This window comes from Dromiciops gliroides, chromosome 5 (assembly GCF_019393635.1).
Source record: "Dromiciops gliroides isolate mDroGli1 chromosome 5, mDroGli1.pri, whole genome shotgun sequence".
In the NCBI taxonomy this organism is placed as follows: Eukaryota; Metazoa; Chordata; class Mammalia; order Microbiotheria; family Microbiotheriidae; genus Dromiciops; species Dromiciops gliroides.
In genome coordinates, this window is record NC_057865.1 from 60467389 (window position 1) to 60493952 (window position 26564).

Genomic DNA, 26564 nt, shown 5'->3' on the forward strand with positions numbered 1-26564 from the left:
AAAAATGCTGTAATGATAAAATGTTAATTAATAATTTCCCAGGTTCCTTTCCTTCCCCAAAGCAACATAGATTGTTTTACATCAATCAATTAAATATTTATTAAATACTTAGTATGTGCCCAGCATTATCCTAGGTGCTATGTGGAATATAAAATAAGTTAAGACCTGTTTCCCCCCCCCCCAGAAGAATATTAAAATCTGTTAGACAAAAAACAACACTAACATACAAGACAATTAGTGTACAATATGAGTAAACATGTAATTAGGATCTAATTGTGTAGTACAGACCATAAATGTTATAAAAAAAAATTGAAGAAGATACTGAGCAGTGTGGACCAGAGTATTGACTTCCATTTCTATAGTTACTTAATGTTTACAAAGCATTTCTCTCATAAGCAGCACATGAAGTAAGTTGAACAAATCCAGTTTCACTATTTTACAGTTAAGGAAACTGAGACTCAGGGAGAAAGTGATTTGCCCATGATCATACAGGTAGGATTAGTTCTAGTATAGTGGATAAAGTTTGTTCTGGAGTGGGGAGGAGCAGTGAGGTTGAATTAGACCTGGGCTTTTTTGAAAGACAGATGGGACTTGGAAAGGGTGGGCTGGCCAGAAGGCGGTTTGGTCAGTTTCTAATTCTAAGAGGATATAATTTTACTAAGACATAGCCAGTTAGAAGTTTGAAATTAGCCATTAGTTTTCTGTGGATACTTGTGAATTCCCACAGATTTTTTTCCTTTAAACACAAGGTGTCTCTTCATATTCTGGGATTACATATAAAGATTACCTTTTGCTGATGTTGTGAACTTTCATTCCCTCCTTTCCCATTGTAACTCAGGTGTAATGTCTTTGCTGAGGCCGCTTCTCTTGGATGTTGTCCCAACTATTCAGCAGACCGCTGCCCTGGCTCTCGGGAGACTGGCTAATTATAACGATGACCTGGCAGAGGCTGTCGTAAAGGGAGACATTCTTCCACAGCTCGTTTATTCATTGGCCGAACAGAACGTAAGGACTGTTCCTTTTGAAATAAGCAATGTATACCTATGTTAAGGCCACCAGGTATTTTGATTATTCAGGTCCTGTTTACAGAGGGTCCAAGTGCATATGGAAAATGAGTTGATGGAAGTTGGAGGGTATTCGAATCATTAGGTCACCACCACTTAGCCTTCTCTTCTCTGGACTGTTAGTAATTGTCTTTAAGTATATGAAGGGTCATCATCTGGAGGATGGGGTGTCATTTTTCTCTATTACTATTGAGTGTTGTTAGGAAATGGTTTTAAATTGCTGTAGGAAGTTAGTGAAGTAGAACTTCCTGAGAGTGAGCAGTGAAAAAATGACTGACTCTTTTGAGGGTATTGGAAGGCTTGGAGCAATCACGTGATATGCCCCGGGGAACATATAGTCTGGTTAAAGTGGCCATCAGGGTCATTGAGGTAGGGGAAACAGGCAACCAGCAGGGAGAAGATATCAAAGAATGGCAGCGGCCATGTAGAAGGGGTGAAGGGGCAACCTCCTTCCCGTCTATCCCTCCTTAGTAACAATGGCAGGTTTACTTGCTGATGGTGTAGAAGAGAATCCCAGTCCTACAATAGAGAATTAGATAATAGTACCCCATCTTTATCCTATCTTCCCCCATGTGTCTCTGGATCACTGTGAGTCTCCTGGTCTCTATAACAGTGGAGGGCTTTCCCAAGCACAAGGCTCTGATTTGTTGTAGTCTTAAGCATGATTTATGGAGGCTAAGGAATCGTTTTCTCCAGATACCTTTAAGAGTAGATTCCCCCTTTAAAATGGATTTGATGAAACATGCCTTCTAAATACTGATGAAAAGTCTCTGAAGGGAGTTTTACCTCTCTTAATTTCCCCATGGTTGAGAGAAGAAGGGATAAAGAGGTTTTATTTACTATGCTCATTCTCATTGTATCCCCCAAATTTGCCAAGCTAAAAGTAAGGGGAGAAAGAACAGAAAGAATTAAAAATCAGAAAAACAATATCATCTATCACCTTCTTCTATTTTGTACAAACCCTGTGACATTTGTTAAGTGGCAGAGGACTGTATTTCTGAGGTCCCGTGTCTCTCAGTTCTATTTCAGAGGGAAATTCTGTGTAAAAAAAGGCCAAAAAGAAAATTGGAAAAGGAAAGGAAATGAAGAGGGGGGATCATGTAGAATAGTCATGTGGGTATTTTGGTGTAATTGTGTGCTTCTCTGTTCTGAAAACTGTCAACTGCAGGATATAAACACTGAAACCAAATGAACCAGTTCTCATGCTATGAATTGTATCTTCAAACCTCACTTTCCAAGTTGTTAGAAACTAAATAATAATCTTCTATTTAAAGCTTCCTTTAAAATGTCTTAAATATCGATTCTACTAAGGAATCAGTAAGAATTCTTCACTTAGAGAAAGAACTGATGGCACCAGAATAGAGATGGAAGTATATTTTGTTGTTTTTGTTGTTAGTTCCCTTTTCTAAAGTTTTTTTGTCTGCTATGTTTTGCATGACTGCACATGTATAACTTATATTGAATTGCTTGAGTTCTTAAGGGGCGGAATAGGGAGGAAGGATGAGAATTTGGAGCACAAAGTTTTAAAAATCAATGGGTTAAGAGACTTGCCAAGGGTCACACAGCTAGTAAATGTCAAGTGTCTTAGGCCAGATTTGAACTCAGGTCCTCCTGAATCCAGGGCTAGTGCTTTATCCACTGCACCACCTAGCTACCCTAAAGCAGAACTATTTTAAACAAGTATTGTTTTAAGCCATTTGGATATCTTTTTCTTTCTTTGTAAAAACCCATTATTAGCAAAGGAAAATAATAGTTTTATCTTGTTCTTTAAGCAACTTAATAGTAGAAGGTATAAAATGGGATTGAATGGATTAAAATAGGGTTGTAAATTTCAGAGGATTATTGATTTAAAGCTGTGAGGGAACTTAGAGGTCATGGAGCCAAACCCCCTTATTTTACAGATGAGGAAACTAAGACTCAAAGAACTTAAGTGACTTGCCCAAGGTCACACAGGTAGTAAATAACAGAGCCAAGATTGATCTTAGGTTCTCTGACTCCAAGTCCAATGTTGTTTCACTGTACTGCACTATGTTTTGTCATGTTTATTTGGTTGTATGTGTTGACAGTTCACCTGAAAGATGATGGTTTTTTTTTCAGATCATGTGGGAACACCAGAAAGATTAGTGTGGTACCAATAAAAGGCTTATCATACTTTGAGAGACTGAGGGCAAGCAAAGTGAACTTAATAACATCAGTTAACATAGTTTATCTGCGCATGCAAGCCAGTCTGTTAGTTTCTTGTTATATCTTCAGATAAATATAATCTTGTTATCTCATTGAAATGTTGGAAATACATTTTATGTTACAACCCATTTGCAAAGAGTAAAACACAAACTTAAAAGGTAATAAGAAAAACATTTTTTCTTAGTTTAGTATTGGCTGAGGCTAGCTTTAGTTGGAAAAACTATAGCATTGAAATTATTTTGCATACTACTATTGCAGAATTGAAAAGTAAATTCACTGTCTTATTTTTATGTGTGCTAAAAGGAAATTCTAAAAAAAAATTTATTTATATTCCCTTAGCGTTTCTACAAGAAAGCAGCTGCCTTTGTGTTAAGAGCAGTTGGCAAACATTCTCCTCAGTTAGCTCAAGCAATAGTTGATTGTGGAGCACTGGATACATTGGTCATATGCTTGGAAGATTTTGACCCCGGAGTAAAGGAAGCAGCAGCATGGGCACTTGGGTACATTGCAAGACATAATGGAGGTAATGAAAATACTTAAAAAAAAAAAAGGTTTGTTGTGTAACTAGAATTGGTTTGTCTATTGTTGAGTCAACCAGTGGTAAGAGTAATGCTATTTTATTATTTATTCATACATAATAAGGGTAATCACGTGGGGGGCAGTAAAGTGGCACAATAGATAGAATGCCAGGACTGGAATCAGAAAGACTCATCGTCTTGAATTCAAATCTGGTCAGATACTTAGTAGCTATGTGAATCTGGGTTATTCGCTTAACCCCATTTGCCTCAGTTTCCTCATCTGTAAAAAACCAGGAAAAGGAAATGACAAACCTCTCCAGTATCTTTGCCAAGAAAACCCCAAAGATGGGATGTCACTGAAAATACTGAACAACAGTAAGGTATCATACCACTCCAGTCTTTAATGTCAGCAAGGTGAATTTTGGGAAAAGGGTACATGCAGAGAATGTGGAAGAAATAGGGGGTGATATTCAAAAGTTATTGATTCGTAGGATGACTTACAATGAGTATTTTATCTGTTTGTCACGTCACAAGGGGCACCGAATTCTCAGTCACACTTATCATTTGTCTGGCAGCTGTAGAGAAGCATTCATTAGTCTTGATTGGTGGTTCTGAAAAAATCTAGAGGTTTAGGTTATAGATATGGTGATTCCTATAGTATGTCTAGCATACAGTAGGAAAAGTGGCCCACTGTGAGCCAGAATGGTTTGTGGTGGTGTGTTTTTACAAACAATTCATGCCAGTATCAACTTCATTTCTTTATTTCTTTGACAAGGTTATTATTAGGAAAATGCTGTGGGAATAATATATTTGGATTTTATCTCTATAGTTGAAAATTGAGTCTAAATTATGACCATGATTAGAGAGATGTAGATTTAGAAATGGATGACTAATGCCAGCTACTTGGATCAAGGGATCTAATGGTATACAACAATGGTTTGTTCTTTAGACCTGTTATATTCAGTATTTTTGATGTGGGTGCCTGTCACATTTTCTTTTTCTTTTTTTATAAATTTTTTATTCTTTTTTTTTTTTTGGCGAGGCAATGGGGGTTATTGACTTGCCCAGGGTCACCAGCTAGTGCCAGTATCTGAGGTTGGATTGAACTCAGGTCCTCCTGAATCCAGGACTGGGTGCTCTTCCGCTGTGTCTGCCTGTCACATTTCCAAGGGCAATTAAATTAATTTACTTAAACTACAATTATTAGGTGACTGTGTCAGTCACCATGTTAAGTTATGGAGATATAAAAACAAAAATGAAATGGCCTGCCCTCAAGGAGTTCACATTGTGTTTGGGAACAATACAATATTTGCACTAGAAAGCAAATACAAAGTATGTGAAAGATCATTTTTGTGGGGAGACAGTGCTAATACCTGGCAGTGGGGGTGGGATGATTCAGGAAGCCTCTTCATGGGGGTAGTGCCTGAACTGAAACTCCAGATTCTAAGGAATGAAAGTGAAGAGGGAATGCATTCTAAACACAAGGATCACTTCTACATGGAGGCTAAATATGGAATTTTGCAAAATGGGAAATACTTATCAGGCTAGTTTTGACTTTATGTAAGGAAATAATGTTAAAGAATACTGGAAAAGTAGGGGGGCAAATGGTGAAAGCTTTAAATGTCAGGTAAAGTCATTCTATTTTATTCTATAGGCAAATGAGAATCTTTGGAGATTTTTTTAGTAGAAGGTGGGGTCACTTGGTTAGTTTTAAGAATTTCACTTTGGGAGCAATGTGGAAGTTAGGTTGCAGAGTGATGAGCCTGGAAGCCAGGGGAACAATTAGGAAGCTATCAAAGAAGTCCAGGTAAGGATGTGTGAATGGAGAACATTTCTCGAATTAGAGACTTAGAGACACTGTGGAGGTAGAATTGATTTGAATGTAAGGGGGGAAGGATAGAAGAGAATCAAGTATGACAGTAAGTTGCAAACCTGAGTGAATGAAAGATGGTGGAACCATCAATAGAAGTAGAAATCTTCTGATCAGGGATTATGCCTTTAGGGAAAAATATGAGTTCTGCTTTGGTATGTTTGGAGTAAGTGGGAGCAGTGTTGGAGATAGACTGTTTTCTCACTGTCAACCTAAAGCATGATCTGGGCTAGGGAATGAAGGTCATTCATTCCCTATACATTTGACTATCCTACCATTTAAGGGGTGAAGAGGTATCTCCTCCCTCATCTCCCCATAGAGGACAGCCATTGTCCACTCTTCCCCATAATACCCAATCCCTTACCTATCTTGCTATTGGAATTGGAGGGAGAAAGTTGTGGGGCTAGAACTTGACAAATGTTGGGTAGAGGGTAAGGAGATGGGAAGGATATACTGAAAGATATAATATACTGAATGACAATCTGGAATGACAATCAGAAGGATTTTGATGGCCAGAACAATAGGGCTATATCCAATTGGGGAAGTGTAAAGTCCTGTATTTGTATATAGTAAACCAAATGTGCAAGTACAAGATGAGGGAGATGTGGCTAAATTTGTGTGAAAAAAATCTAGGAGTCTTAGTGGACTAAAAGCTCAAACTGAACCAGCAATTGGATATGGCAGCCCAAAGAGCAATGATGATCTTAAACTGTTTTAGTCAATAGTCAATAATCACTTATTAAGAACTCACTTTGTGCCAGGCACAGTGCTCAGCCCTGGGCATACAAAAAGAATCAAAACACGGTCCTTGGCCTTAAAGAACCCACAGTCTAATGTATTAGTAGAATCATAGATCCAGAAAGAGGGGTTGAGGTCAGAATACAGTCTAGGAGTCTTAGTGGGCTGTAAGCTCAAAATGAGCCAGGAATTTGATATGGTAGCTAGCCTCACCTCCCCCACCAAAAAGGGGGCAAATTTGGGTATAGGCAGGATTAGCAGAAGAATGGGTGCAGAAAGGAGGTAACAGTCCCATTGTACTCTGACATGGTCATATTCTACCCAGGATATTTTATCTAGTTCTTGGTGCCACATTTAGAAGGAAATTGGCGAGGTTCAGAAGAAGGTGACGGAGAAAAATGGGATGAAAAAGTGGCCACATGAAGATTGTTTTAAGGAACTGGAGATAATTTAGTTAGAGAAAAGATTTGGGGGGTGGGGTGGGGGAATAAAAGATGTTTCAAAAATAGGTTTTGCCCTTGACAAGTACTTTGGCTTGTTCACTTTGACCCCAGAAGGCAGACCTAAGGCTGATGGGTGGAAGGTATTAAGGAGATTAATTTTTGCCCAATACACAGTGAAGCACCCTAACAACTAGGCTTTCCAAAAAATGGAATGTTGCCTCTGTAGAGAGTGAATTTCTCATCACTGAATGGTTTCAAGCAGAGTTTACATGACCACTTGTTGCTTATTTAGAACAAATAAATTGAGCGATCACAACAGGGGTTGTGCGATGTCAGTTTGGAAAACATGGAAGATTCTATGGTTGTTTTTGTATTTGTATGTCTGGATTTTTATCTCAAGCAGAGAGTAGCATTAAGTGTTTTAAAGTGTGTCCAGAGAGCTTTGAGGGAAGTCAATCTCCCTAGTGCATAGTCCAAACACACAGATGCACCTGCAGGCAGGCACCCAATGGATAGAACCCTTCCATTTCTCCCTCTGTTTGAGGGTCTGGGGCTAAATGATTACAGCTTATAAATAGGCCTCTGTCTTAGAGATCCATTCCAATTTCCTGCTATAATCTGGCGCCCACATGGAATTCCCACTGTAATTTCAATATTTCACAGTAGTTTAGGGGTCTGGGACCCAGAAGCTCCCAGAAGAGATTACTGCATAGATTTTTCAGAAGGAAAGGAAATTGTTATTCAGTAAGATAAAAAAGAGAACATCATTCACATTCACCCCGGCATGGATAGAGGATTTGCCTCCAAATAATCTGATTTCCTCTTAATGGCTTCTCAAAAAGCAGGGTATGTGTGTGTAATGTTGGTCTATGATGGGATGGTTTATATAGCCCTTTCCACTTACTCATTAATAATGGCAAGATGATGTTTAGATCCACAGCTGTAAATACCACAGATATGGAAGGAGAGTGCTGACCAAATAAAGCTCGTACCTACAGAAAATAAAGAATTAATGTTTATTGAATTGAATTGAGTGAAAAGGCATAGGAAATAATAACAGAATAGGCAGACACTAAGCAGGGAAATGGAATAAGTATTATCTAAAGGCCTTTCCTTGATGTTTGAAAAATAAATATTTTTACAGTGACTTCTTTTTGTAGGTTTCAAAGCACTTTGCAAATAATGAAAGGTAACCAGAAATTCCACATTTGATTTTTAGCATTGTATGATGTGTGCAAGTCATTAAATTTCTAGGATTGAGTCATCAACTGTGGATGACATAATAATATAGGCTTTGAGGGGGCAGCCAGGTGGCGCAGTTGGATAAAGCACTGGCCTTGGATTCAGGAGGACCCGAGTTCAAAGCCGGCCTCAGACACTTAACACTTACTGGTTGTGTGACCCTGGCAAGTCACTTAATCCTAATTGCCTCTCAACCCCCCCCCCAAAAAAAAAACAAAAAAAATAACATAGGCTTTGTAAAAAGTATTCTGAAGATTAACAAGCCATTCTTTTTAAGCTTACATCAACTTCCTGGGGAGAAGATACAAAGGGGTAATAAGTATCTCCACAGAGTGGGTGCTTCTGTTGCCCATGTGCTACTATCTCTCATGATCCAATAGTTTTTCCACTCTCCTTTTAATCTCCAATCAATGTCCAAACTCCTTCTGATTTCTTATCAGTTCTCCTGCTTTGGGGGGAAAATGGCAGACCGTTGGTCAGAAATGGACATGGGATAAAGGGAACTGGAAGAAATAAACTCTAGCTTTATAATTCTGGTTATGCTGCTCCAGCCATTTGGGGGATGGAGCCCCAGAGGGACCATGTTATGAAACTCCTTGGGCTTCTCTGGTGCTTCTGTCTTGGCAACATCTCCAATATCTGGGTACTATTTATAGGCACAGCAGATTTGGAGGGAGGGAAATTACAGGGACACTTCATATGTTCCTCTGTAGACTCTGGCAGTGGCTAGAGATGGAATTAGAAACAGGGGTAGAAGACTAGCTTGGTCAGAAGTGGTGGTGTGTGAAAAGATGTAGGAGAACCAAAAGAGATGTCCATATAAATGTTTTCCCACCTTTTGCCTTGAAAGATGCCTTGAATATTTATATCAAAGGGTTGTCTGAAAACTCTTGAGGCCAAAGACTAAGGATCTACAGATCCTGATCCACAGGAGGAAGGCTGGAGTTGTGGTGGTTGTCCCATGGGTTATATTTATATAACATGTATATATTCTGGGGCTGATTTTGCTAATGGATGTCACTGTCATATTATAGAGGACAAAACTGAAAGAAATTGATGTGTTCTGGGTCACACGACAACTTAGAAGGAAACTCTTTGGCAGGTTTTCAAGCCAAGAGACTCTGTTTCCTTTCTAGTGTGAAAAGGAATGTCTGTAGTATATGCTATTCTCTCTGTCTCTCTCTCTCTCTCTGTCTCTCTCTGTCTCTCTGTCTCTCTCCATTCTAAGTATCTATAAATCCTGCTGAGGCAATGCTGTTTTTAATTCCTGATGGTTGGTTTCCACATGTGGAGAACACTCCTTACCCTACAGACAGATTTCAAAACATGCTAAATCCCATGAGTTATTAGAGATTAAATAGAAAATTACCATGTCAGCCAAATAGGAGTTAATAAAATTGGAAGATAACATTGGTATTTTCTGAGCATGGAGAGGAATGTTTTGAATATTTCTCGTTGAATATATTCTGTGCTCTTGGAATGGGGAAAGAAAAGGGAGAAACTACTTCTGTCTCATGGCTACATGGAAGAAACCAACATGGTGTAATTGAATGTATTGACTTTGGCATCATGGGACATAGGTTTAAATACTAGCTCTGTTACTTGCTACCTAAGTGACCTTGGGCAATTCACATTGCCCTTTCTGAACATTGTGCTCTTTGTCTGTGAAATGTTGGGTTAGATTATCTATAAGGATTTTTATAGCTCTGAAAATCCTATAACCCAGAAGATCAAGTACAGCATAATAGCTTTATAAAGGAAGAAGTCACTTGAATCTTTCACTATCTCCTAGAATTATACACATAGAATGGTAGTACTCAAGTGACTTGCCCAGTGTCACACAGCTAGTAAGTGTCAAGTGTCTGAGGCTGGATTTGAATTCAGGTCCTCCTGAATCCAGGGCCAGTGCTTTATCCACTGCAACCATTCTAGCTGCCCCATCTCCTTCGTTTCAAAGAGGAACAATGGCATCACAGGGTGCCCTTGACTCATGCGTGAATCGGATTTAAGTGAGGCAGGGTTGTACAAAGTTATTAGTCTCTCTCTTCCAGAGTCACCGAAGTCCAGTGTTAAGACCAAAATCACAGGATGAGGTGGAATGTTCTTGGCATTCTCAATGTCTGACCAAGCTCTAAGTGCTCCCCGGCGCCTGCTTCAGTAGCTTTCATGACATCTACCCATCCCACCAGGAGAAGTCTTCACATGTTTGGGCCCCTCCTCAAGGGGGTTTGAGGCCTATTGGTTCCTCTAACTGATAGAATTGGAACAGTTTCAGGTGATGGTGGGGTCTAAGATATGACCGTGGGGTCATGGTGTTTGAGGCCAGATCTGAGCCCTGGTCTTTCTGATTCCAGACCCAGTGTTCTATCCACTGAATCTGGAAATGATGATCTTAATTGATACAAGGAAGTATATTGTGGCTTTCCTTTACCTTTAAGTACATAAAATATGATTTTTCTTTTTCTTCCATCTTCGGGCACATATAAATGTAAATGGCCATGTGCATGTATATATATATATGTACATATACATATGTATATATGATTATACATAGCACTATATTAAAATTTTTTAAACCAACCAAACCTAACCCTTGACATCGTTCATCTCTTTATTGCTTTAATTTAGTTAAGCTATTTTTCTTCCTTCTAGTCTAGGTATTGATGATGAAGGATAAGTAAAATGGGAAGAAATTTTTCCTCCTATCCACCTTTTGGCACTAAGAATTTACTGAGCTGAGGTTTAAATTTGATAGTAATTGTAGCTTTTGATGATACACAATGACATTGCCTTAGGTGATTTTCAGCCTTGTAATGTCCATATAATGGGTTGTTGTGAATTTTTGGCATTTGCTGGAGACAGAGACACAAACAGAGAAAGACAGAGGCAGAGAGAGACAGAGACAGAGAGAGACAGAGAAAGTGCACTGGCTAGAATTCAATTTTCTAGTCCCCTTAAATATTATTAATCTAGGGCAGGGCTTCTTAAACTTTTTCCACTCACAACCCCTTTTTGCCCAAGAAATTTTTATACGACCCCAGGTATATAGGTATATAAAATAGGGATACATAACCCTTTACTGTTGCCAAATTTTTGACAACCCCCATATTCAGTTATGTGACCCCATATGGGGTCACGACCCACAGTTAAGAAGCTAGGATCTGGGGCAGCTAGATGGCGCAGTGGATAGAGCACTGGCCTTGGAGTCAGGAGTACCTGAGTTCAAATCCGGCCTCAGACACTTAACACTTACTAGCTGTGTGAACCTGGGCAAAGTCACTTAACCCCAACTGCCTCACTAAAAAAAAAAAGAAAAAAGAAGCTAGGATCTAAGGAATGTATTTTTCAGATTCAAGTGAAACTTCTGATTACTGTTTATTTATTGAGGAAAGGGAGGGACCTTTAGCTTTACCAAGACTTTACTCCCTTTCTACAAAATATTAGTTCCACAATGAACACATATAGGTAATTAGCAGAGAAATCCATTTATTCAAGTTGATAGTAAAACAGAAATCAGAGGAAACATACAGAGGAAAAATACACCAGTTAATACAGAATGAAGGAGCTCTCTCATTTGGAGCCAGGTAACTCAGATCAACCAAGAGGCAGTCCTCTCCTGCAATGTAGGGCCCTGATCTCCACTAATGAGGAAAGAGTCCTATACCAATGCTTTTTGTTACATTACATATTCATATCAATAAGGAATCAGAGTAATGCAGTGATCTCCAAGATTCCTTCCATCTCTGGGAAACCTATCACTCTATGAAAACCATTAGGGTACTATTATTCATTATAGCACATAAATATAGTTATAATAATTATAATACCATCTTTGGTAGAAATAGAAAATTTAACATGAGAATTCAGAGTAATACTCAATAACAGAGAAGTAAACTTTTATAATTAACACTTGATTAAATATTGTGGAGAAATCTTTTTGTTTTGTTTTGTTGAGAAATATTTTTTAAAATAGGTTAAGCTTTCAATTTCAGGGCTCTATCTGATCACCAAACTTGGTGATAGCATTTACTCCTTCCAAAATGAAAGAGGTTTCATGATGATAGTGGAAAGACTATTGGATTTAGAGTTTGAAACTTGGCCCTGCTACAGGCTTATCTTTGTGACTTGGATTTAACATCTATGTTGCTTAATTTTCCACTTCTGTAAGATCAAGAGTTGGACTTGAAGACCTATAAGGTCCTTTCTAAGCTCAATTATGTCCAAAAGAGAATCCATTTATTATCCTTCAAACCCAACCCCTCTCTAACCTTCCCTATTTTATTGAGGTCATCACCATTTTTTTTTGGTGAGGCAATTGGGGTTAAGTGACTTGCCCAGGATCAAACAGCTAGTAAGTGTCAAGGGTCTGAGGCTGGATCTGAACTCAGATCCTCCTGAATCTAGGGCCAGTGCTCTATCCACTGTGCCACCTAGCTGTCCCCATCACCATTCTTTTAGGTTTAAAAACCCGGAACTATCTTCTTTCACTCATGCCCCAATGAACTATTATCTCCCACATATTTTTGATCCTACATCTTCTCAATAGCTCATACCCATCCTCCTTTCTCCACTCATGTGATTACTACTGTAGTTTCAGAATCTCCACCTCTAACCACCCTCCTGATGAGGTTGCCAGCTTCCAGTCTCTCCCTTCTCTAATTTTCTACATGGCTGCCAAAATGATCTTCCTAAAGCACAAGTCTGATCATATCTTTGCCCTCTACAAGAATGTAAAGTGGCCCCCTGTGGCTTCCAGAATGAAGTACAAACTGCTTAGCTTCTGAAGCCTCAGCCTTTTGCAGTCTCACTCCAGCTCTTCTCTTTTGTATACCATATTTTAGCCAAATTGACCTAACACCTTGCTATTCCTTAAACTTGTCATTCTAGCTCCTGCTTTCATGCCTTAGCACAAGATGTCCCTCTTTCCTGGAATACATCCCCTCCCTTCCTTGACTCTTTGGATTCCTAGTCTCATTCAAATCTTCCAATCACATGCCACCTACTATGGGAAGCCCTGTCATGATTCCCCTGGTTGTTGATACTCTCTTGGATGAACTGGTGTGTTGCTTTTTAGGATTTACTTGTTTGCCTATTGTATTCTTCCAGTGGAATGTAAGCTTCCTGAGGGCAGGGGTTGTTATTTGTCTTTAATTAGTAGCTACTTGACACAAGGCTTCTTGAATTTTTTACTCAGTCATTTCCTTTTCAGTGTTAATTCCATTCTGTTCTAGTCATTAATAAATAGTAAAAGATTAACGAGCATGCATATGATACATGAGTTTTCTAGACAGCAGCATTACTGTTACATTGCCTTTTAAGAATTTGGGGAACAGTATGTACAGTGTTTATGAAAGAAACTGAAATATAAAATGTAAGGGAGATAAAAGGCACATGATGGCAAATTGATCTTTCTAATTCATGGGCCTGACCTTGCTAACCTCCTATCATTAATACCAGTGTTTCCCAATTACCTCCAGGATCAAATATAAAATTCTTTGTCTGGTATTCAATCTACTCCTACCTTTCTGTCCCCCATCCATTGTTATGGTGTGAAAATGGGGTATGGTTGGGGTAGGGGATGGGGTTTCTTAGGAATTCCTCTTTAAAAGAAATTACAACCCTCTGGCACACAAAACGTAGTTAGAATAAAGTGATAGTTTATTTAGGAGCAAGGGAAGGGAAGGGTGGGGGGAAAGGAAACATGAAAAGAAATCCTTGGACTTTTCATGGGGATATTTGGCACAAAGCACATGGCTCAGAGGTACCAAGAGACTGGAAGTACTTTTCTAGAGGACTGATGGGGGTGGCCATCTGCCCGTGAAAAGTTCCTTTAGTGAGAGAGGACCGTCCCCCCGGGTGGTAGCTGGGGGAATTGGGTGAGGGGTGGCTACTGTATCCCCCTTCAGAACACAATGGCCGAAAGCCACACCCCAAATTTATCTCCCCAGGGTAAGGGAGACCAGAATGAAGGGTAGGAATCCGAAGCTAGCTCAGTCCGGTTTGGTTCAGCTTATCTCTCTAGGCGTTATCTTCCTCTGGTTAGTTTCTCAAGAGAAGATTCCTTGGTGTGCCCCAGAGAACTTCTGGGGTGCTCTGCACCCATGACACCATGTAGTTTGCAATCCAGTGTCACTGGTGCTAACACTAGAATAAGACACTCCATCTCCTGACATTTTGCATTTCACTGGCTAAACCCCATGCTTGGAATTTTCTTCTTTCTTATCTCTGTTTCCAGGTCTCCTTCCCTTTAAGTACCAGCTAAAATTCCACCTTCTGTAAGAAGATTTCCTTTGTTTTCCCTTATTAATAACCTAGTGCCTTCCCTCTACTGATTATACATCAGTGTTAGACTGTGAACTTCTTGAAGGCAGGAACTGTTTTTGCCTTTTTTTTTTTTGGTAAGCCCCTGCTTAGCACAATACCTGGCAGATAGTAGGCACTTAATAAATCTTTTGACTTGAGAATAGTGCTTTGCTAAACCTGGAATTACCTGATCGACCATATCAAGTGATTGGTCTAATAAGCCAAATTTTCAGTAAGGTGATCACTTTCAACCTCTATCTGATGGTGAACCTCAGCAGATGAAGTGCATTGTTCACAGATGACAGACTATGAAATAAGCAGATTTTTGGTTCGTGCTTGCTTTCAGTTATCACTTTTTCCTTTGGGCAGCCCCCTGCACAGCTTTGGGAAACTCCCGTGTTTTCTGTTTTACACTCTATTTCATTCTCAACTACCCAGAATTATCTGATAGTTATGGAACCATATTCTTCACAGTTATTGAAAAGGCACATTTAGCAATGAATAGAATTAAATCAAATACAGATCTTGAGTAGGTGTTTAGTCTAGGATAAGAAATCCTTCACTCCATAGGAAATATATAATACTTGAATTGATTATTTCCATACATACAGAGGCTATGTGAAGACTATTCTCAATTTTTTTGTTTGTTTCAGGTTGAGCACATTTGGCCAATGCCCAACTATCTTTATCTACTCAGGATGAACAGGAAAAAAAAAGATCCAGTGGCCCAAGAAGTTCCACTATGGGCCCCAGTTGGGACAATTCCATAGAGAATTATACCTAGAGGAAAATGCTTTTTTGGGTCAAGTAAAGATTTTCTATCTAATTAAAATAAAACTGTAATGAGACACCTTTTTACATCATTTATACAGGCAGATTAGGTATGTCTGTGGCATTCCTGATTACAATAGTAAGTATTCACTTTCTATTTCTTACATAAATTATCTTTGCTTTGATCAGCACCAGAGGGTTGAGGTTTAGGGGCATTTAATTTGTGTCAGTTTATTTGGAGCTGTGTTAAAGTGGAGTCTAATGCTAAATACCAAATTAGCATTTCTTGTTATTTGCTTTTAAATTCTCCTACCCTAGGAACCGGATTAGGCATGAGTTCTCCCATCTCTGCGCTCTTTAAGCAATTCCAGGCTGATTTTATGAAGGCGAAGAGGGGTTGGGGGTGGGGGTGGCAGGGAAGAAATGAATGGTTTTGTAATGTTGTTGCATTTGCCCCAAGTGATCCTAATTTCTCACTCGGCCGTCATTTATCCAAGTGAATGTGATAGCATTTACCAATCATTTTTAAAGGAACTGGGGCATTTTGCCATCAAACCAAGCTTCTTAAACAAAGGTAAATCCCTGAAAAAAGGTTAAACAAATACAAAGCAAATTTCTTCATAATCTCAACTGTGGTCTAAATTAACAAACAAGGGGCTGGTAGTTTCAAGCTACAGAGAATTAGGTAAATTTTGAGTTAGTTATCACTCTGCATTATTAAATTGCAATATGATTTCTTTGATTGGAAGCGATGGAAAACAATTAGATTAGGTTTTTTTTTTTTAAGAATTAGTCATTTCTGGGGTGGCTAGGGGTGGCGCAGTGGATAAAGCACCGGCCATGATTCAGGAGTACCTGAGTTCAAATCCGCCTCTGACACTTGACACTTACTAGTTGTGTGACCCTGGGCAAGTCACTTAACCCCCATTGCCTCGCAAAAAAAAAATATATAATTTCTGGACTATACCTTTTTTAAAAAAATTAAATACATTTTGCCCATCACAGAAGCAGCAGCAGAAAAACACTGACTTAAATTTCCTGTTCTATGTGGTGACCAGATTTTTAGATGTCTATACATGTTAAGGCCCATATGCAAAAACTGGCCCATCTTTTAATTGGCAGATGGAAGCTAACTAAGTACAAAGAAAAGCTTGACTCATAAATGGAAAAACACCAAAATTAAACATAACTTTGGTAGGATTTAGAAACAGGGAGGTTTTGTTTTTTTAAGGGAGTTTTTTTTTTTAAGCAAACCAATTACATTTTGAGCTAACAATAAAAAGTAATGAAAACAATAAAAGTTAAAAAAAATCTGTCAGTAACCATTATTTTAAAACTACATGCAGTTATTATTGTGATACAATACATAATTTTCTCATTTTTATGTAAGCTTATAGATTCCTAAATTAGAACTTTTATCTTGAGAATGAATCCTTTCCATGAATCCTTGCGTTGGATCACTTATCTTTCCCTAGCTCTTTTCTTATCGTTCCATAGGTACAAGATTTAAGCAAATTAAGACTTTTCCTCCTTTCTCAGGCCAATTTTTAGGTTTCCATCTTTTACTTGCTATCCTCCCATTCACACATCTTGCTCTTGTTTGCTGGGGGACTTTATGCTGTAGAAACATCACTCCAAGCACTAGAGGGGAAGCAGAGGACTCCAGACCAAATCACAGCAACCAGGATTGAAGTGGAAGGTTAAGGACATTATGAGGAGAGTTAAGGCAAAACAACCTCTTTTTATTTTTTTGGCCAGAATTGCCTTGTTCCCTCAATTATACCCAATGGAGGCATTCCTTCTTCCTTTTCATTCAACATAGGGTCAATCCCTTTCCTATGACCCTACCATGCAATTTGTTAGAATATATGGTTGCTGGTTAGTGTTCTTACCTCCAATCATTACAAAAGTCATTTTTCCATCTCTAGTTGGTGTGTCATCCTCAATCTTCCCTTCCCTTTAACTATCTAGCTGCACTCATTTTTATCCTGAGGATACTGGGAATCAATTTTCTGCTAGTAAAGACATATTTGGAACCCGAACCTGAGCCAAAACAGTTTCTCTTTACCTCTTTAATTTATATTTTAAATCACGGCCAACTAAATAATAATTTCAACACATTCTACTGGATTCTGGAGGAGGATGGTGGATACAAAAGACAAAAATGAATTGAATTGTCCTTAATAAGTCTATATTCTATTGAGCTTTTGAACGTAAAAAAAAGTTAATACATGGAGTGCCAACAAGCTCCCCCCAAATTATAGGAGATCAATAAAGCATTTATTGTGTTAAGGAAAACAATTCTAAACAGCAGCTATATTAGAGCCCAGGGAGAAGGAAATACTCAAGACATAACTTTTCTCCTATTATACCTGTTCCAAAAGCCATATCTGTGTAAGTTTCATTTTCTGGAGGAATTATAGATGTTATCAGAGGGCTTAAAAAAAAGGTGAGGGAAACAAAAGAGGAGTGTGATTAGCTGATCTTTGTTTCTGATGTCACAGTCCCACAGAAGAGACTGGCTCAGTTTCACTGCTCAACAATGAGCCATTCATGGGGCAGAAAGGCACCAGTTATTTCTTTACTGACATGGTCTAGTATCAAATCTAAACACTGTACATTTACTTGATTGCAAGCGTGCAATGAGCAGCTTTCATATTTCCTATCCTTTCTGGGTAAATGAGATGCCATTCAAAGAACTTGCTTTTATTACTGATAATGTACAATTATTAAAATAACCAATTAAATTTTTTCTGTTTTGCTTGTTTTGGTTTTGTTTTGGTTTTGCAGGGCAATGAGGGTTAAGTAGCCTGCCCAGGATTACACAGCTAGTAAGCAAGTGTCTGAGGTCAGATTTGAACTCAGGTCCTCCTGAATCCAGGGCTGGTGCTTTATCCACTGTGCCACCTAGCTGCCCTCTAATTTTTTATTTTTTAGGATAATGACCTCAAAGGTAGCTTTTTAAAAATCACGGTAATACAGTAAGGACATTATTTAAGGGAATGAGGGAAAGGATGAAAAATTAAAGAGAAAGACTACTTCTGCTTTATCAAGTAATAGATTAGTTGAAAATAACTAATTATGCCTTCTCTATGCTTTGTTCACACAGGAGATGTTGTTTAAAAAAACCCCAAATGTCAATGATCTCCTAGCCTATAAAAATGTTTCTTTTTCTTGATATAATAAATCTTTACATTTTACTCCTTTTCTTGTTTATTGCTGGAATTATCTTCAGGGCTATCACAACACCACCTTACATTTATGGAATTCTTGGTGATTTACTAAGTGCTTCATGTATATTACCTTATTTGAACCTTGAAGCAACCACTTAAATGAAGGATGAATATTCTTATAGCTCCTTCAAATAAAAAGTAACTAAAGTTTAAAGTTTAAGTTGGTTCCCTAAATTAATTGAACCCCTAAGTGCCTAAAGTGACAGGACAGAGGTGATTCCTGGTGCTCTGCTGACAAGTCCAGGACTCTTTCCACTTCATCTTTCTGCTACTCATTTTTTTTTTTTTTTGCGGGGCAATGGGGGTTAAGTGACTTGCCCAGAGTCACAGAGCTAGTATGTGTCAAGTGTCTGAGGCTGGATTTGAACTCAGGTACTCCTAAATCCAGGGCCAGTGCTTTATCCACTGTGCCACCTAACTGCCCCTCTGCTACTCATTTTGAAGAACAAAAGCTATATTTTGAAAGGAAATAATTTGGTGGTTTGTTGATAAGTTAAAATAACAAATGTCTAATATCTTTACCAATATTATTCATGAGTTCACCATTCACCACTTTTTTGCCCAAGGCATCCAAGCTAGAACATGCTTGAACGCCAAGGATTACTATTTTCTCTTAAAAGTCTGAGTCAGATAAGGAAGCTGATGAAATATTATGTGGCTGTCTAGCCTCCACTTGATCACCTACCATAAGGAGACCTTCTTACCTCACAAGGCAACCACTTTTGGACTACTCTAAGTGTTAGCAATAATGACCATCACGTTTATATAACATTTTGTTTACAAAGTAATTTCCTTATAGCCATATGAAATAGATCAAGAATTATTATCAACACTTTAAAAGTAGGGAAACTGAGGCTTGAGCGGTAAATTAATCGACTTGTCCGTGGATGTGTAACCATGTAAGTGTCAGAGCTCAGACTTGAAATCAGATGATCTTGACTCAGGATTCAACACTCTTCCTGCTAGGATCCAGTGATATGTAATACAATACAGAAGAATACGTGCTTTTTTGATTCAAATCTATGATTTTACCATTTTAAGGAATTCCTAATTGGAAAAATCTTTCCTGTTATATGTGGACAGGCAACTTCTCTATAACCTACAGTTTTAGAGAGTTGCCTGGGGAACTAATTTGCTTGTGGTCAACCAATTAACAAACATTTAATAAGCAACTACTAGGTGCCAGGCATTGTGCTAGAGATACAAAAGTTAAATAGTCCCTGCCCTTGAAGCTAGCTGGCAGAGATGCCATGTGTGTATATATACATGTATATGTGTGTGACATATATAGTATGTATGTATGTATATGTGTGTATATGTATACACATACACAATAGAGATAATTTTGGGAAGAATGCACTGGCAGCTCAAGAGCAGGAAAGATTTCATGTAGAAAGTAATTTTTCAGCTGTCTTACTGGAGTCTAAGGATGATGATGTGAGAGCCATGGAGATAGTAATGACAAGATTTGGCAACTGATTGGACACTGGAGGTGAATGAAAGTGAGGCTGGCTCAGAAAGTCAAGACACTGGTAATTGTCTACTATGTAACACGGCCAACGATTTGGACCTGGGCCTTCCTGAGTCCAAGGCTAGCCTTCTTTCTATGACTTCACACTGCCTCTGCCATGAAATGATACACACACACACTCTTACACACACAAACAAGGAATAGAATGATACAGTGCAGAGATTTTCAAAGTGTGGTCCAGGAACCCCTAGGGATCTCTGAGACTCTATCAGGGTGTCAATAAGGTCAAAACTATTTACATGATAATATAATATGTTTTAATATTGATAGAGATAAACCACATAAACAAAAGCTCTTTTTGGGGGTGGGAACCTTAATAATTTTTAAAAGTATAAAAGGATCCTGAGATCAAAAAGTCTGAGAACTGCTAGAGGAGTGGATAGGGGATTAGCCAGCCTCAAGGGTCAAGAAGACTTGTGTAACGATTGGAATAACGCCACCTGCTGGATACTTACTGTAGAAGAGTTCTGCCCATGAAGGGAAGGTCTTTGAGGGCAAGACCAGGAGTCTTTTCTTCAGGAGTCAGGAAGTGACGCGGACTAGTGGGAGGAGGAAGGAAGAGACTGGCGCTCAGTCTCGCGCTCTTTCCTTTGGACTCTGGTGGAGAGCGGAGCTAGAAATGTGCTCTCCCTTTAATAGATAGGAATCTAGGCCTTTCTCTCTCTCTTTACCAAATTCTTCTTTTCCTTAATAAATTCCTAAAAGTCTAACTCTTGCTAAAGCTTATAATTTATTGGCGACCACTCATTAGATATTTTAGACAGACTAGCTAGAATTTTAGCCCTTAACACTTGGTATCCATTTCCACCTCTGACTCCCATTGGCTTTGTGACCAGACAAATCACTGAACCTTATAAGGTGTTTGGCATCTTCATCAGTGGAAGGATTTTTCCATGCCAAGAATTTTCCAATCAGTGAAATTCCCAACAATAAATAAGAAATCAATTGATAAAGGTTTGTTTAGATAAGTGCAATACCTTCTAATTCACACTATGTCCTTCTTGATAATAAATTAGAATTTTCTTCCTCCTGTCTACCTACCATTCCTAGTCTTGTCCTCTGTATTTCTACAGACTAAGGCTAATCCCTCTACTATAGGACAGCTCTTCAAATATTTAAAGACAACTCGAAGACTCTACCTCCCACATTTAGCCTCATTCTGTATTACTTATGCATGTCAAGTGTGCTCCAGAGAGTGACAGAGTGAATTGAGTGGTTAAAAACAACCAGAGGAATTCAAATTGATAACATTTATTAGTTACTTAATGTGCATTGGGAAGATAGGAAGGTAATACAAGACATGATCCCTGCCTTCATTGAACTTATAGTGATGTAACAGAGTTTGATTTGAGCTTTGTGGTATTTGGGGAGGCAATAGATATAAGCCTAATGATTTCACAACGGAAGAAAAAGTACATATGGGTATTGTGAAAATGGTCCATAAAGCTTAAATATAATCTAAAAGAAGAAATATGAGCTGATTAAAATAATTTGGCAACTCCTTTAAAGTAAATGGGTCCAGTTCATTGTACATGTATTTTGTTCAGTTTTAATATGATCTAGCTAAAAATAAAACCATATATGATAAATGATGATCGGACTCTAGAACAGCCTATATCATTTGAATTGTATATATAGTGGAAACATCAAATAACTCAGTTGATAGAGGATTAGAGACATAGTTCAGCTTATTATGTAGTTCCATTGCTCTCATTCTTTACAAAAGATATATATTGGGAAAAGATACAATGAGCTATCTTTCTTCCCCAGTGATAGTATTGCCTGTCCACCAGTCTTCACACACTTGTTGTAGCAGCTTTGAAGCTGTCTCAGAGGGATCTGTTTTATTGTTAAAGTTGTTATTCCAGTAGTCAGTTTTTGCCTTTGTCTTCTATCTTTATCTTTCCTTTACTTGCTTTTAATTTTGGAGAAAGTTACATGCTAACATCCCTTCATGTTCAGCAACCAGATGCATTTCTAAGTGAGGCAATTAAAAAACACACACACACTGTTGAGTTCTTCATTTGTTATGTAGGTAATGTATAATCCATAACTTAGTTCTTACAACCTATCTAAATTGTAAATATCACATGATCAGGTCTAAGTGTTTCTGTGCTTTTACAATAATTTAAAGAAAAACACAAAGTTGGGGCAAACAGTAGCTGCCTTTCCTAGCAGTGTTTTCAGTAATCCCTACATTTTTGAGAAAGTAAGATTTTACTAGAAGCCCATCCCTTTTTTTCAAATAAAAGAATTAAGCACATCTTAAATGAAAGACATTGATTGAAGATGGGGAATGAAAATCCAAGTCACCAAGATAGAATAGGTTTAAGTTGAAGAGGTACTATAAAATGAAGGAAATGTGAAAAGGTACTTTGGAAGGAAGGCTGTAACACGTTTTTTAAAGGACATTTAATTATTTTTTATTAAAGGACATTTAAAAATTTAGTTATGTATCAATGTAAACATGAACAATATCCTAATGACACTTTAACTCTGTGGTACTTTTCAAAGTCTTTTCACATGGATTATGTGGATCTTTCTCCAATTATTCAATATTTTAAAACATGATTTCTATAACTGGTGTTACTGAATACGTACATTAATTGGCATCTAATATGAATGTGAAAACATTCAAATTACTTAAAATATTGCCCTGATTCCTGATCTTCTATGTGGCAAAGATGAACTGATTAAACATTAACATTAATTAAATGTTTAACATCTAGATACATCATAGAACATGGTTTTTAACAGTAAATCATGTTTTAAAAGTTCCTAAGTACATAGTGTAACTAGACATTTGTATTGCATTATAAAGTAAAAATAATTTTTAATAAATGATCCAAAAGGAATGGAATTTAAAAAAAATCCTTTCTTACTGCATTGACACATGATCCATGTTAATGTTTGCTTACATAAGTAGGACAAATACTACCTAATTAGGATGGTTGGTCAAATTTTGGTACTTTAATTTTCTCTGTTATTGTAAACCATGCATAAAATGCTTGCCTATTGATAAACGCAAAATAGTCAGGGCTTAAACAGCTGACATCTGCTTACTCTCTCTCTCTCTCTCTCTCTCTTTTTTTAAAAAGCAGAATAACAAGCCATTTCAGCCTAATCTACCTCAAATGTGTGCATGTAAATGGAGGTCCATCGATTGACCTGTATTCTTTTCAGCTCAGGATTGGTCCACATGGTTTATGAAAACCAGGAGGGCTGATTTGAAATGCAGATGTCGAGACAGTGCAGTTCACCCTCCCCTTTTTTTCTTTGCTGTATCTGTCAGGGTGAAAAATGGCTTGCACAAGGGTCAGTCACCCATACTCACTTAATTACTTTTCTTGGACCCACAGAACTGTCGCAAGCTGTGGTGGATGCGGGAGCAGTTCCCCTTTTAGTACTCTGTATCCAGGAGCCAGAAATTGCTTTGAAAAGGATTGCTGCCTCAGCTCTCAGTGATATTTCAAAGCATTCTCCAGAGTTAGCCCAGACAGTAGTGGATGCAGGAGCTATTGCTCACTTAGCACAGATGATCCTGAACCTTGATGCTAAACTGAAGGTACTTTAAAAATGTTTGTTTTTTTTTTTAAAAACCCCAAAAGTATATGTTATTATTAGAAAACAAAAATGCCTATGAATTGAATTGTTAAAATAAAATTTCCAAAGATAGTCACTCAATTTTTATTGAGAACAGATGTTACTTTGCATAGGTCTTCTGATATTTAAAAATAATCTATTAAAATAATCCATTAAATACATTTTTAGAAATAGAATCACAATTAGGAAAATCACTTTGTGATATAATGAAATATTACAAGGAGCACAAATGCACTCATGTTTGTTAGTATTATTAATAAAAACTCTCACTAATACAAATTCCTGTTTTGTGTAGAACACTATAATGCCATATTAAAAGGGTTGCTTTTTGTTCTTAAATGTGATTTTTTGTTAATGTAGATATTATACTTTATGTGGTATCTCAAAACAACTTATTGCTAAAATCACACAAAGACCTTTGGAACATCTTGTATATATTATGCTTTTTGAATAATATTTTATTTTTCTCAATTACATGTAAAAACAATTTCAACAACCATTTCAAAAAATTTTGAGTTCCAAATTCTCTCCTTCCCTTCCTCCCCTCCCCCTTCCTGAGAGGATAAGCAGTTTTATATAGGTTATGTATGTGCAAGGAATGTTTAAAAATCCTAATATTTACATTAAAAGTAAAAGCAGAATTCTTTGAGATGGTATCAAAATGTTATAACAAAAGTAAAATCTTGGGCCTGTAAGGTCAGTTTTAGCAACAGTAACTTAAATATGGCATAAATTTCTATTTTGGATGCTGCATAACTATGGAATTTTGTTAAGGCGAAGGCAATTTTATTCGATCATTTGTTGTTGTATGAGACGAGTAGAGTAAATGGAAAAGAAACCTTTGCCTTTATAGACTAGTGAACATTCTTAGTTAAAACATGTAGATATGAAGTCATAAGGGCAACATGAATATATGCTTATGTTTTCCTTTATGCCCCAAACTGTGAGAATCTGCGTAGAAAAGTCTATAAGAGAGTCAAAGTCTGAAAAAAAATGTTTACAAATCCTTTCTAATAGAGTCTAAATAATTCTTCTCATTCAATAGCGTCAAGTGCTTTCTGCTCTTAGTCAGATAGCAAAACATTCGGTGGACCTGGCGGAAATGGTTGTTGAAGCAGAAATTTTTCCCGTGGTGCTTACGTGCCTAAAGGACAAAGATGAATACGTCAAGAAAAATGCTTCAACTCTAATTAGAGAAATAGCAAAACATACGCCTGAGGTAAAAAGTAAACCAAAAAAAACCCCAAAAACTCCACAAATCTCTTGTAAACAAAACCGCGCATTAGCTTCATTTTCGATATTTATAAGGCACAAGGATTATGGCATCCGTTGCATGCTTGGTTGATTAGATTGATGGACTTGGAGTCAGAAGTTCCAACTTCTTCCCTTCACCAATTCTCTAGTAAAATGAGTCTGGGCAAGTCATTGGAATTCTCTTGTCCTCAGTTTCTCCATTTCCAGAGTGAGAAGAATACTACTCATTACCACACTTTTGATCTTTTCTCAGGCAGGTATGCATTGTTTTTCAGAATCACTTGAGATCCTTGCATAATAGACACTGCATTCGTATAAAGGTTACACAGAGCAACACTATTTCCTGCCTGATGCCTTCTACATGAATAGAAAATAGGAAATAATAAGATGCAGACACTGAACAGACTGAAGTAGTTTCTAGTTTTCTTTATGTTTATTTTTAGCAATAGCCACACTGATTAATCACTCTTCATTCCTTTAAGGTTTATCTTTTCCATCTCACCAAACATCTTAACTTGACCTAGAGTCTTCATGATCAAAATAAAATCACTTAGAAATCGGTACTAGCAAAGGAAAGATAATTAGATTAGAATGTTTCCGATGTGACATTGTATTTTCCCCTCAATGATTAATCATCCTTATACCCACACATTATGATTGTTAGTTTCAATAGCTAGCTAGTTATGAGCTAGCCCTAGGCTCAGAATCTAGGTGAGGAATTTTGACACCCATTATAATAGGGATAAAAGTTGTGCCATCTATGCATGAAAAATTAAAACACAGAATAAGCCACCCAGTGTGTATATATTGATGCACCGAAGCGGCAGAAATACTGCGCTTAGGTATTTTTTTCAGTAAATGCATAGGAATTTTATGAAATGTTTTTCCATATATTGAATTTTTCTTTTTCCCCCAAAGTAAGCCATGATTATAAACTTTCATTTTGCTAAAGAACCCTACCCTTTTCGGTCCTAATTTTAAAAAAAATTGATTGGAGGTGCCATAAAAATGTATCTGGCAAAACTGACCATGCTGCTTTGTCTGAAGTTTCTAAATTGGTCCTTTTCTTGCAGCTTTCACAACTAATAGTTAATGCAGGAGGAGTTGCCGCTGTGATCGATTGTATTGGTTCCTGCAAAGGAAATATAAGGCTTCCTGGCATCATGATGCTTGGCTATGTAGCTGCACATTCTGAGAATCTAGCCATGGCAGTCATCATCTCCAAGGTTAGTTCTTCCTATTTTCCCTATGATCATTACACTGAGATTCCAAGAAGGATGTATAGACTAATATCGTTCCTCATAGCATAAAATATGTAAAATGATTTACTGGGTAAGTGGGTAACCAGAGTAAAAGAATGCTTGAACATACATCTTTTATTAGCTTTATATTGAGATAACTTTCTTAATGCAGTGGGCCAGCAAAAGGCTTCCATTTCAATGAGCTTAAATAAAGTGTTTCCTCAGCACTTAGTTAAAATAAAAATGTCCATTTGTTTGAACAATTTTTATTAATGGTAAATATCAAATATATTTGAAGCCCTTTCTTTTTGGCATTGTGTCTTATGTGCATTCACTATTAAGCTGCTGGCATGACCAGTGAGCTTTTTAGATGAGCTTTTAAAAATGAAATTAGTACATGTTTCTACATTAACAACTTATATGATCATATTCAAAACTAATGTCATTATTATCCTTCAAGCTTTGGAAATTCCTACCTTGGTCGGGAGTTGGGAAAAGGGATGGCAAAGAATTTCATTCAGGTAGCCTTCATTTGTCATCTCCTTCATCTTCCTCCAAAAATAAACTGA

General features: G+C 37.6%; 1 protein-coding gene across 1 annotated transcript in view; it reads left to right on the plus strand.

Moving 5' to 3' along the window:
• The window catches only part of SPAG6 (sperm associated antigen 6), an 81205-nt gene that overhangs the window by 30748 nt on the left and 23893 nt on the right, over positions 1–26564 (plus strand). Inside the window, exons 3-7 of the mRNA XM_043967914.1 lie at positions 839–1005; positions 3588–3771; positions 23257–23462; positions 24546–24719; positions 25828–25980. Of these exons, the coding sequence (XP_043823849.1) occupies positions 839–1005; positions 3588–3771; positions 23257–23462; positions 24546–24719; positions 25828–25980 (884 nt within the window). The remainder of the gene's footprint in view (positions 1–838; positions 1006–3587; positions 3772–23256; positions 23463–24545; positions 24720–25827; positions 25981–26564) is intronic.